The sequence below is a fragment of the Mustela putorius genome, unplaced genomic scaffold (assembly GCF_011764305.1).
Source record: "Mustela putorius furo isolate JIRA1106 unplaced genomic scaffold, ASM1176430v1.1 tig00003853_pilon_pilon_pilon, whole genome shotgun sequence".
Taxonomy (NCBI): Eukaryota; Metazoa; Chordata; class Mammalia; order Carnivora; family Mustelidae; genus Mustela; species Mustela putorius.
In genome coordinates, this window is record NW_025422005.1 from 19,171,915 (window position 1) to 19,185,100 (window position 13,186).

At 45.9% G+C, this 13,186-nt stretch overlaps 1 protein-coding gene across 1 annotated transcript; it reads left to right on the top strand.

Moving 5' to 3' along the window:
* Positions 1-10,325: 10,325 nt before the first annotated feature.
* On the top strand, positions 10,326-11,982 carry CD52 (CD52 molecule). Its single transcript, NM_001368853.1, has 2 exons — positions 10,326-10,467; positions 11,603-11,982. The coding sequence occupies exons 1-2, from the start codon at positions 10,414-10,416 to the stop codon at positions 11,747-11,749; spliced, it is 201 nt and encodes a 66-aa protein (NP_001355782.1). The 5' UTR covers positions 10,326-10,413; the 3' UTR covers positions 11,750-11,982.
* The last annotated feature ends 1,204 nt before the right edge of the window (positions 11,983-13,186 follow it).

Sequence of the window (13,186 nt, forward strand, 5' to 3'; positions counted from 1 at the left end):
CTTGACCCTGGTAAGCCAGTTTATTAGTCTTTTTAAAAAACATTTGTTGGGAGAAGTCAGAGGCTTATTATAAAACAAGTATACATTTTCACATAGAAATTTGGAAAAGAATTATAGCCATCATTTATTGAGGATATATTATAGGCCAGCATAACTTATCAAGTCTATGAAGCTGGGATCTGTCACTTGTAACTTGTTCCAGCTCAAGCTATTTCACTGAGCCTCAGTTTCCCTTCTAATAGAACCCACCTCATAGGATTTTTTTTTTAAGATTTTATTTACTTGAGAGAGAGTGACAGAACATGAGTGGAGGGGTGGGGAGGGACAGAGGGTGAGGGACAAACAGGTTCCCTTTTAAGGGGGGAGCCCAATGCAGGACCCCATCCCAGGACCCCAGGATCATGACCTGAGCCAAAGGCAGGCGCTTAACCGACTGAGCCACCCAGGCACCCCTTACCTCATAGGATTATTGTGCAAATTAAATCTCATAACACTGTCACATTATTGATTTTAAAAATGTGTTTTCCAGAAAAAAAGTTATGAAAACAAAATCAGAGTCTAAGCTCACCGAATAGTTATTTTTCTTAGATTTCACTATCCCTCATTTTAGATAGTTCTGGAAATCTTTGCAAGGGCTCTAAGCTCACATGAGACTTGGGTGTTAGGAGGACATTGGAGGCCAACTCTGTCTATTTTCCAAGGATTCCCTCTGGACTTCTGGGGTGGGGGCCACTCAGCCTCTTCATTCCATCCCAGGGAGGGTGTTCGCTGTTTGACAACAGTGGACAGACCCTGGACCAGGAGGAGGGAAGTCCTGAACAAGTCTCTCTCTGGGCTTGTTTTCCCACCTGTGAGATGAGGAAGTAGACCCCCGACATAGCATTAGATGATTCTGGAAATCTCTATTCTTGGGAATGGACAGAGTCCTCTGCTTTAGGTCATTTCCTTGAAGATCTTTATCAATTATGACCCCTTTGGGGTTAAAAAGCTTATTGGTTCCAAGCAGCCGAGGAGGGAAAGGTAAATAATAGAGGAGAGAGAAGCCTTCAAAGTCCATACATTCCTTTCAAAATAAAACCCTGGCCATCTCTCCCACCTTCCCTTCTTCCCACCCACAACCAGGCCATTTTATACGTCTTTCATGCCCTACCATCTCTAGTTTAACTGACATTTAAGACCTTCTAATTATGAGTTCTGCCCTCCATCCTTCTCAGTATTCCAGAAACTATCACGCTTTCTCCTATGTTTAGGCCTCTCCTTCCAGTGAGAACATCTACCTTTGCCTTTTTCCCCTGGGAAAACCCCTCTTAATCCTTCAAGGACTAGCTCAAGTGCTCCTTCCTCCATGGATACGCTCACTCCTCCCAAGCAGAATCACACTCTGCATTCTAACTGTCCTGCTGCCGATATAGCATTTCTTATTCAGTCTTGTGATTATTACAGTATGTGTCTCCCTCTTAGACTACAAACTCAGGTGAAGAGACCCTCACTCATTCATCTTGCCTGATACTCAGTAGGAATCAATAAATTGCCTGAAATGGATGGATGGGCAGATGGAGGAAGATTTACCTTAGAGTGCTCTGTGGTACTATGGGATCACGTCCTTCTCTTAGTGGGGATGTAAGATGCAGGGTGGACCATATTGTAATATGCGTTGCAGTCCCCTTCCCCTCCCTCCCAGGGCTTGAACCCCAGTGACAGATAGTTGAGGGCTCATCCCAGTTCTCTCCTGATCCAACAGCACCCCCTGCCCAGGGGCCTCAAGACTCCTGCCCTCTCCCTCCCTACTTCCTGGCTTTCTCTCACCAGTCTTCACTCTCAGTTCTTTTCTCTCTCTCTCTCTTTCTTTTTATCCAGAGATGGAGCCCCCTAAGTGCCCACTCGGTTTTTCTAAAGCTTGCAACAGGAGGCTTAAAACCAAAGAAGGGAAGCGAAGGGGGTTTCTTTTACTACCTGGCATGCAAATGAGGCAAAAAGAGACCATGGAAGGGTGAGTGGGTGAGACTAGAGCTGGGCTTCAGAGACAACCACTGTGTCCTCTAAGAGGGAGAGGGGCAGGGAATCAGTGACTACGAGGGCAGCCCCCGAGGTTACATACATGACTGTGGCTTCAGACAGACCTGTATTCAAGTTCAAATGAGGCTGACTCCACCATTTACTACCTTGAACAGGTCACTGAATATCTAAGCCTCAGTTTCTTCATCAGGAAAATGGGGATAATTGGAAAACCTATTGCAGAGCCCCACTGAGAGAATAAAGTATATAAATGTATGTATATATTTATATGTATAAAGGTATAAAGAATGTATAAAGAATAGAAAGAATGTATAAATATATAAAGAACAGAGCACCATCAAAGCAGCTTTGTGATTTTTCTCATCCTCCACCCCTTGCTGGGACTTGAGGACCATCCCCACTCCAAATCTCTTCCGCTACAGTTTAGTCACCTGCTTGCCCTCCCCTAGCCCTCCTCCCATCCATCCTAGATTGATAGTCTGAAAATTAATGAAGGGAAACCTCATTAAGTGTGTTCAGGAGGCCAGAAGGGGGAGCTCTCATGCCATTCCATTCAAGGCCAATTACAGGAAGACCTGTCAATTACAGACCCCAAGAGAAGAACTGTGGACAGAAAGAATCATCAGTTACAGGCCCAAACATGAAGAGATGTACATTGCATCTCCTACAAGAAATCAAGTACCCCTGCAACTCAGCCAATGAAAAACTGTCATCACCTTGAACTCGTGCTTTTCTTCATTGGACTTTTCCAAACTACTCCTCCCAACTTTCTCCTTCTTCTCCATAAAATAATGTTTCTCTCCTTTGTTGGACTAACCTATGGTATTTGCTGTAGTTTGTTTGTCCTAAAGTGTAATTCTCTACTTATGCCCAAATAAACCCATTTTTGCTGGTAAAATAACTGACAGTTTTATTTTCAAGGTTAACATCCTCTGGTGTCAGAAGTGGGATCCAGAGACGACTCTTACTGAGTCTTTCTGCTGGACTTCGAACTCCATTCTCATTGTGTTCTGTGCTCTCCAGGTTTTATTCAGGATCTGTTTCAAGGATTTGTCCTTTCTGAGAGTACTTGGCTTTTGGTTTGACTTCTTTGGGGAACCAGGCTATTCCTATTCAAACTATGCTATTTAGGACTTTATCCCCCACCCCCCCTAGAAAAGCCTGTAAGAAATGGGATCCCAGGAATCAAAATGCTTTGACAGTGCATCCCCCTTTCCGGCACCCCAGCTGGTTTTATTTTTTAAAATTTCAGTCCCTTTTCATATGCATATCTAACTAAATCACGTAACCAAAAGTAATTTAAAACACAAATGCTCATTATGGGGAACTTTCAATCACCCCAAACTTACTTTTTTCAAAACTGAATTGAACAACCATGGCTTAAAAATTGTCAAAATGACATGGGATGCTGCATGGCTTAAAAATTGTCAAAATGACATGGGATGCTGCTTCTGATGTCTTAAAGCTTCCAAATGTTATCAGGAATCTAAAATTGCCTCTCTGAAAAATACACTTTCTGGACTGAGGCAAACAAACAACTAAAAATAAAAGGACTTATGAGGCCTCTCTTTTCCCTCTCCCATTTCCTTTGTTTCCAAACATACAGTCCCTTTAAAATTAAGTCTTCTGAGGATTCAAATAACCCCCAGATGTCTTCTGTTCCCTGGAGGAAGGCCAAATTGTGAGCCATAAAGAATTTTTTATGAAACTGACTGAGGATCCTCATGGGTTTGCTGAAGAATTAATAGCTATTCAAACTTACCAGCCTGGTTTCTCAGATTTGTATCAGTTAGTTTGTTGCTGAGGACCAAGCTAACCCTTGGCTAAAACTAGCCTGATGGGCACATCATAAACAGGATTTAAAAAACAAGCCCCTGGATGCCTGGGTGGCTCAGTGGGTTAAGCCGCTGCCTTCGGCTCAGGTCATGATCTCAGGGTCCTGGGATCGAGTCTCGCATCAGGCTCTCTGCTCAGCAGGGAGTCTGCTTCCTCCTCTCTCTCTCTCTGCCTGCCTCTCTGCCTACTTGTGATCTCTCTCTGTCAAATAAATAAATAAAATCTTTAAAAAAATAAAAATAAAAAATAAAAAACAAGCCCCTAACTTACAGCAAGCACACGTGCTGAAAACCTCCACTGAGCAATTGCAATAGCTTTCCCTCAGTCTGTTAATTGGAGCAGAATTCAGGCTTGCACACAAAAATCTGATGAACCTGTCCATGACCGTTATAATCAACTTCACATTGTTTTCAAAGAAAACTATGGTCTTCCTTTAGATGTTGGATCCTCTTGGGGAGAGTTTATTCATGGGCTGAGGCAAGATCTTTCTCTTTCAGTTAAAAGGACCAGGATGGAACAGGAAACTATGTCCACCCCAGACTTCGTTAATTTGGCAAACCAGGTCGCTGGCACCCTAGATGAGGCACCTAAAAGAAAGACTGCTAAAATTAATTTTCAACGCTGGCAAATCAAGGTCCCTAAACAAAACAAAAACATCCTAGTTTCTTCTGTTATGGCAAAGGGCCAGGACACTGGACAAAACATAGTTATAAAGTGCTCCAGGCATCTTTAGCCCCCTAGGCAGCCTTTCCAGTGTCCTCCCAATTCCCAGGGTTGGGGCTCTGAGGAACTACAGAGGCTCTTCCCAGCCCTTCCTCTATATCAGCTCAGAGAAACCACTCTCCAGAATGAGAGGGAATCTCTGTCCTTACAGATACCAGCCCTACATTACCAGTGCTCAGCCCCACGGCAATAAAACAGCACCTGCCTTGGAGTGCTGAATCAGTTTGCTCACCTGGGCAGCACATACACTAAAACTAGAATGATAGGGAGATTGGAAAGGCCCCTGCTCAAGGAGAAATAAACAGCTCACATGGAAGGATCTCTAATAAATCACAACAGGTTCCATCTCTGTTCCTTTTCTCTTTCATTTAGGCTCTTTGAGATACACACACATTTTTCTCTGAAGTTCTTCTGTCCCTATTGATTCATTAGGCCAAGATTTCTATTTTTTTTAATATTTTATTTATTTGAGAGAGAAGGGCCACAAGTTGGGGGGAGAAGCAGAGGGAGAGGAACAAGCAGATTCACGTTGCCCAACATGGGCCTTGATCCTACAACCCTAAGCCTAAGCCGAAATCAAGAATCAGACACTCAACCAACTGAACCACGCAGGTGCCCTATCAGGCCAAGATTTCTGTAGAGAAGTATCAGGCCAGGATTTCCTTCTCCCAAAAGGGGGAAATAATTCTAGAATTTGAGAGTAGCCATCAAAATAGCCAAGCAAGTGAATTAAGTGACCATTTGACTTTTTTAATTTGCTCTATTTCTAATGACACTATGGCTGAATCCGGGGACATGGATCATTAGTCCCTATTAGATCTGGTACCACCCTTCTTATGGGCAAAATCTTCAACTGATATTGGCAGATTCCATAGGGCCTACCTCCCCTGTCCCACCTGTCTGAAATAAAAATCCAGGGAAATCAGTTGGCACTGCTTCCAGACACTTTAAATGGCCTAATGGACCTTTTGAGTTTTGACAAATAGACTTCATACAGCTTGCCCCATATCTTCAGCATAAATACGTTTTAGTCATGGTTTGTGTGTTTTCTCACTGAATTGAAGTCTTCCTTTATAGACAGTCCATTGCCTCTTCTATGGCTAAAATCCTGTTAGAAAAGATTATCCCTGCCAGGGGAACCCCTCTTGAACATCACAGTGATTGGGGAACCCATTTTACTGGACAGGTGCTTTGACAAGTCTGCTGTGTGGTCAGTTTTGCAATACTTTCATTGTGCATGCCATCCTCAATCCTCAGGGCTAGCTGAACATGGCACTTTTTTTTTTTTTAAGATTTTATTTATTTGACAGAGAGAGACACAGCGAGAGAAGGAACACAAGCAAGGGGAGTGTGAAAGGGAGAAGCAGGCCCCCTGCCAAGCAGGAGCCTGATGTGGGGCTCAATACCAGGACCCCTGGACCATGACCCGAGCCGAAGGCAGGCACTGAAGGACTGAGCCACCCAGGTGCCCCATTAATGTGGCACTATTAAAACTCAATTAGCAAATTTGTAGAAATGCTCCAAATACCTTAGCCTGATGTATTGCTACTGTTCCTTCTAAATCTCAGATCCACCTTCTTGAGAACCTGTAGACTCTCACCCTTTGAGATAGTCACAGTAGGTCCAATGCTCTTGGCCCCTGCCTCCTTTGACCCACAATTAATAAAAGATGTACTTCAATATGGTAAAGGTGCAATTGCTTCCATGAAAAATAACCATGCTGGGTGGTACTGGCACAAAAACAGACACAGATCAGTGGAACAGAATAGAGAACCCAGAAATGGACCCTCAACTCTATGGTCAACTAATCTATGACAAAGCAGGGAAGAATGTCCAATGGAAAAAAGTCTCCTCAACAAACTGTGTTGGGAAAATCAGACTGCCACAGGCAGAAGAATGAAACTGGCCTTTTCTTATACCATATACAAAAACAAATTCAAAATGGATAAAAGACCTAAATGTGAGACAGGAATCCTTCAAAATCCTAGAGGACAACACAAGCAGCAACCTCTTTGACCTCAGTCACAGCAACTTCTTGCTTGACACGTCTCCAAAGGCAAGGAAAACAAAAGCAAAAATTAACTATTGGGACTTCAAGATAAAAAGCTTCTGAACAGCAAGGAAAACAGTTGACAAAACCAAAAGACAACCAACAGAATGGGAGAAAATATTTGCAAATGTCTTATCAAATGAAGGGTTAGTATCCAAAATCTATAAAGAACTTATCAAACTCAATACTTCAAAAAAAAAAAAAAACCCCAGTCAAGAAATGAGCAGAAGACATGAACAGACATTTCTCCAAAGAAAACATACAAATGGCCAATAGACACATGAAAAAATGCTCAACATCACTCGGCATCAGAGAAAAACAAATCAAAACCACAATGAGATACCACCTCACAACAGTCAAAATGGCTAAAACCAACAAGTCAGGAAATGACAGATGTTGGTGAGGATGCAGAGAAGGGGGAACCCTCCTACACTGTTGGTAGGAATGCAAGCTGGTGCAGCCACTCTGGAAAACAGTATGGAGGTTCCTCAAAAAGTCGAAAATAGAGCTACCCTATGACCCAGGAATTGTATGACTGGGTATTTACCCAATAGATAAAAATAGTGATCCAAAGGGACACTTGCACCCCAAAGTTCATAGCAATAATGTTCACAACAACTAAACTAAGGAAAGCCCAGATGGCCATCAACAAAACGAATGGATAAAGAAGGTGTGATATATACATGCAGTGGAATATTACTCTGCTATCAAAAAATGAAATCTTACCATTTGCAACAATGCGGATAGAACTAGAAGGCATTATGCTAAGTGAAATAAGTCGATCAGGGAAAGCCAATTATCATACAATTTCACTCATATGTGGAATTTAAGAAACAAAACAGAGGATCATACGGGAAGGGAGGGAAAAATAAAATAAGACAAAATCCGAGAGGGAGACAAACCATAAAAGACTCTTATAGGAAACAAACTGAGCGTTGCTGGAGTGGGGGCTTGGAGGATAGGGTAACTTGGTGAAGGACATTAAGGAGAGCTTGAAATGTAATGAGTGCTTGGTGTTATATGCAACTGATAAATCACTGAACTCTACCTCTGAAACTAATAATATACTATATGTTAATTAATTGAATATAAATTAAATTTTCATTAAATTTTTAAAATAACCATGGTGGGGTGCCTGGGTGGCTCAGTCAGTATCCAACTCTTGATTTTGGTTCAGTTCATGATCTCAGGGTTGTGAGACTGAGCCCCACTGGGCCTGCTTAAGATTCCCTCTGTCCATCCCCCCATCTTCTCTAAATAAACAAACAAATAAATAAACAAATAACCATGCATTGGTAGAGCAATCTTTTCATCTTGCACTCTTGGGAGATTAAGATCTTAAACACCACTCCTTGCAACCTGAAGATTTTGTCCACTAGAAATGAGACCTCTAGAAAGACTTTTCAACCTTGCCAGAAAGGCCCCTCTCAGGGGTCACTAGCCAAATTCCTGGGCCTAGAATCTTGGATTCACATGACACAAGTAAGGAAAGCACCACCTGGTGACCTGAAAATCAAGATTTCCCAGAATCAGAGAAGAGCACATCCAACAGACAACGTTCCCAAGAAGTCCACACCAGGCCTGTTAGAAGGTTCAGGATTCACCGAAGTCTCTCTTTTTCATGTGGACTACTAACTTACTAACTAGTAGTCTGAATTCTTATTCAGACTCTTCAGAATACTCTGAATTCTTTTTCACATTCACATTTTCTGAATTTACAGGTTTACTGACATTTCATGTCAAAGAATTCTTTTAAGAATACCATTGTTAACGGGTGCCTGGGTGGCTCAGTGGGTTAAGCCTCTGCTTTCAGCTCAGGTCATGATCTCAGGGTCCTGGGATCCAGCCCCATGCTTCCCCCTTTCTCTCTGCCTGCCTCTCTGCCTACTTGTGATCTCTGTCTGTCAAATAAATAAATAAAATTTTTTTAAAATAAAAATTTTTTTAAAAACCTGTGTTTTTTATTTATTTATTTATTTATTTATTTATTTTAATAAACATATAACGTATTTTTATCCCCAGGGGTACAGTCTGTGAAAAAAAAAATACCTGTTTTAAAACATACTTGAAGTTTTGCTATTTTGCAAAAACTTCCCCAAAGACTTGCTTCCATGGTCATACCTGCACTGTATCTTCACCACCAATGTCCTCAGTGAATTCTTTCAAAGAACGCTTGCAGTATTTTCACCGCTGAGTTAAACAGGCACGTCCAGAAGGCATAGGTCACTGGGGGTTTGCCTCCACTGGGAGAACTTTTCTCCCGTATGCTGGCATAAGTTCCAGTATTTTCAGTTGGCTGCTTTCAGAGCCTGGTTTTGGAGCCACAAACTGTATCTTTGGAATCGTCATATTACTTTTGATTCTGTACTTGTTGCCTGTCAGACCTTTCTAAAACGATGTGCCCAACAAGGAGATGGTCTCTGATACTACGATCCTGATTAAGGGAACTGTAAGCGGGAAGTGCCTGAGAGTTCTGCTTCCCCTCCTTCTTCCTCAAATGGGAATTTCCTATCGGCACAATTACCGATTTGGGAAATAACACTCAGGGAAGGCCCCTCCTGGCACCGTGGGACAAAAGGCCACTGAATTAGGAAAACCGGACTATTGATAAGGGATAGTTTTGGAGAAAAATCTGGATGAAAAGGAGGAAATGTGCAAAGAAAAGGAAACCTCACGAAAATGGAGGGAGAGGCCACCAGGAGGAGCTCTCAGGCCATGTCGCTCAACCTCAATTACAAAAAGATTTGTCGGTTACAGACCCCGACAGGAAAAGCCGTTCATTACAAACTCCTGCAAGTCAGCGGACCACCCCACCAGCGCAGCCAATGAGAAATCATCACCACCTGGACTTGCCTCCTTCTCTCCGTTAAACTTCTGGTCAAAACAATTCCTCCCAACTTCCTCCTCCAGAATTCTCCATTAAATGAGGTTTCTCTCCTTTGTTGGGCTAGCCTCTGGGTTTTAGGGTACCTTGCTGGTCCGGAATTGCAAGTCTCTGCTATTCCCAAATAAACCTGTTTTCACTGATCGAATAACGGTTTCATTTTTAAAGTCTACAAACAACCCATCTGCTATTTTTGTATCTGAATCACAAAATTCTAGGCCTTAAAATAATCATCCATTCCAGTCTTCTCACTGGAAAGGTGAAACATGAGACCTGGAGGGAATGGGCTCACCCAGAAGTTAGGTCTCCGGATCCCCTTTGATTTCACAGACAACTATTAACGCTAAGTTTTCATGGTCCCCAAATGTTTGTTCTGAACCTGTGAACCCAGCTAGATCCTTACCTTGAAACCTAAGCCTATCTCAGCCTTCTTTTCAGCTCCTGTCCCCTGCTCCAATCTTCCTAATTTTATTACCTTCAGTCCTCTGACAGCTCTTGTGTTAAAGATTCAAAGAGGCCAGTTGCTAGCCCAGGTCTCCGGGTTGAGAGGTGGTTATTTCCCTGAGTGTTATTTCCCACTCTGGACTCCAAGCCCAGGGCCCTGTTTGCTGTCCCACAGATGCTCCCTTGGTTTGCCTACCTCCCATCGTGACACGTGCCTCAGTCCCTATCTAGAACCTACCATCTACAGAAGGCCTTAGAACCTAGGGCCTGTTGTCCTCAATCATGAGGCCTGTAGAAAGGTAGAAGCACCCCACCCCACAGCCTGGGCCCTCCTTCTTCCTGCTTCTACCCCGCCTCCTCTGCCTCCTGGTTCAAAAGTAGACAAGCCAAGAGGCCTGCAGACACGCCTGAGCTCATCTCTAAAAGACTGCTGCCAAGACAGCCACAAGATTCTCCAAAGATGAAGGGCTTCTTCTTCCTCCTACTTACCATCAGTATCCTGGTTATGATTCAGGTAAGAACAGCCCCTTGGAGCCCCCTGACACCACCACCCACGACTCCCCAGACCTGCCTGGCAGGAGAGGGAGGAAATGCAGGCTCCTGGGCACTCAGCCTCCTTCCAGGGGGAACACAAGGTCCAGCAGGTAAATCAAGGACTCAGGGGCCCTGGTCCCAGCCTTCCGGCCCTTTTGGCTAGGACAGACTACTTGGGGGGGTATTGACGGGGTGCCGGGCACAGCAAGGCACACAGTGGGCTGACATGGAATAGGAAAGACGAGGCTTGGGGAGACAGCTGGGAGTGAGGATGGCACTGACCCCTGGGGAAGCGGGGGAAGTGGCCCTGTTGGGAAGGGGCCAGGATAGGTTCAAGTGGAGCCAGAGCTGGTCCTGGATATCGGGGACACCCCAGGGAGAAAAGCCTGTGTGTCTGGGAATGTAAAGAAGACAGAAATCTCCCACTCCAGAAACAGCTGGATTCTCAAAGTCAACTGCTGTTTCAGGAGGCAGCCCTGGCAACATCCCATGTGCCCTCATGGCGCTAGTCCACATAGGAGACTAGAGGCATCAAGTTCTAGATCAAGAACAGCTCGATCAAGCATCAAGAACAGCCTGATCACCATCAAAAACAGCTTCATCTCCATCAGGGGCAACTTTACTTGTAGCCTCATCAAGCATTGAGAACAGTTTGCTCACCATCTGGCAATTTCCTCAGGCAAGAGGTCACACCCTCCCCACCTCCTCGCCTGCCCACACTTTGCCGGTGTCTTCTCCCCAGCCCTGTCCCACACGACCTCAAGACTGTGATGGGCTCATTCAGGAAACGAGGAAGCAGGCTCAGAGAGGCTAAGCCCCCTAGCCCACTTAGTCAGGTCAAGGGCTGAAACCACGGGTTTCCTGTCTCCTACGTGCTGGAGGAGCTGGTGGCTTGGCGGAGGTGAAAGGAAGGTTCCGTGGGAAGCAGAAGAGGGACCACTTTTGAAACTGCCTGTTGTCAAGGCAGGAAGGTCCTGTCCCCATAGGACCTTGTGGCAGAAGTTGTGGTCATGGGGGACAGAGAACGGAGATCTGTCATATCAGAGTAGGGGAACTAGGTCTCTACATAACGTGAGCTTCGAAAGCCCCTGAGCTTGCCCTCACTTCTCTTGCAGATACAAACTCATGTCCTGGGAAGCAATACAACCAGTACGACCACCAGGAAACCCAAGAGTGCGACCCCAGCACTCAGCAGCCTGGGTGGTGGCGGTGTCCTTCTCTTCCTGGCCAACACCTTCATCCAGCTCTTCTATCTCAGCTGAGGTGACATGCCTCAGCCCTAGCCCCAGGCCCCCTGAGACAGCGGCCACCATCACTAGCAAGAGAAGCTCCCCCCGCCACCATCGCCACCACGTCCCCGGGAGGGGTTGATGCCAGAGATGACCAGGCTGTAGGAACTGAGAGGCAGTGCCTTGGAGGCAGTGACCCTCACAGGGAGGTACTCATACATAGGGGCAAGCGCCACCCAGCTGGGGGTCAATAAAGATGTCCTATATTTGGCCTAGGGTCTTGTGTGTGGTCACTGGACATCGCTGGGCTCCGAGAGCCTGGCTTGCAGCAGCACCAAGGATCTGCCCTCGCCCCGTCAGCAGGAGCGATGGCACTGGAGAGCTCCTACCCTGGTGTTCCAGCTCCCAAATTCCAGGGCGGAGGCCTCTCCCCTCAGGCTCACCTGGCAGGGACATGGCCCCGAATCTGCCACCCTTTTTAGTTGCATCTGCTTCCCCCATCTCTGGGTGTTTGGGAATGACGGTCCCAGAGGATCACTCCCATCCTGCCCCTGGCCATCCCAAGCGGCAGAGGCTCAGAGAGTCCCTTACCCTAATCCCTGGGTGGGTTCAGAAGGCCAGATTCAGAGAAGCACCCGCCCGCAGCCTCTCTTGGGGTCTCAGCCCCCAGCCTCGCCCCTTGGGAGACAGCCCTCCTGTCCTCACTGGACACTGGACACTGGACACTCGTCCACCAGGGGTGCTGAGAAGGATGAAGAGAAGGCCGTCCACTGATTCCCCACCGAACCCAGGCTGGGAAGGCAGGAAGGACACACAGCTGCTCTAACCACTTCTATGCTCCTGGATCTGCAGTGCTGGTCCTGGGAGCTGCGAGGAGGGAAGGGAGCCCCAGAGAAGCCCCAAGGGCCTTGACCTTCTCTGTCTCTTCCTAAAGGACCTTGGCCAAGGGGCTGAGAAGTGCCTGCTAGATTGGGGGATGGAGGGAGCTGCTCCTCTTCGATGTCCTGCCTTCTCTAGGCTGGGTTAAGAACCCAGACCCCTTGTCCTGGCTTCTTCGACTGAGAGGCCAGAAAAAGTGTGGGCCTTGAGACTGGAGTTGGGGGAAATTAAGAGGAACGCTGGTAGGCAAGGTCCCTGGGGGTGGGTCTCCCATTCAGCTCTCCTGCCTGATCCGCTGCGACCCCATCACACCAAGCTTCCAAGTTTTCATGTCTTGACTTACCTGCATCCCAGAACACTCTTCCTCTACCACCCCCTAACCTAGCTGTTCCCTGCCCTTCCTCCACATCCCAGCCGATTATCCCTTCTTCCCAGCACCCTGCCCTGTGCTCTTAAATGGTTCCCGTCCCTCCCCTGTGTACCCCTCTATTTCCCTTCTTATCCTGTTGCTGAGTGTATCACCCTCCCTGTTGCAACCCTCCAGCAGCCTGTGAGATCTCTGAGGTCAGGTGAACACTCTCACAGTTTGTC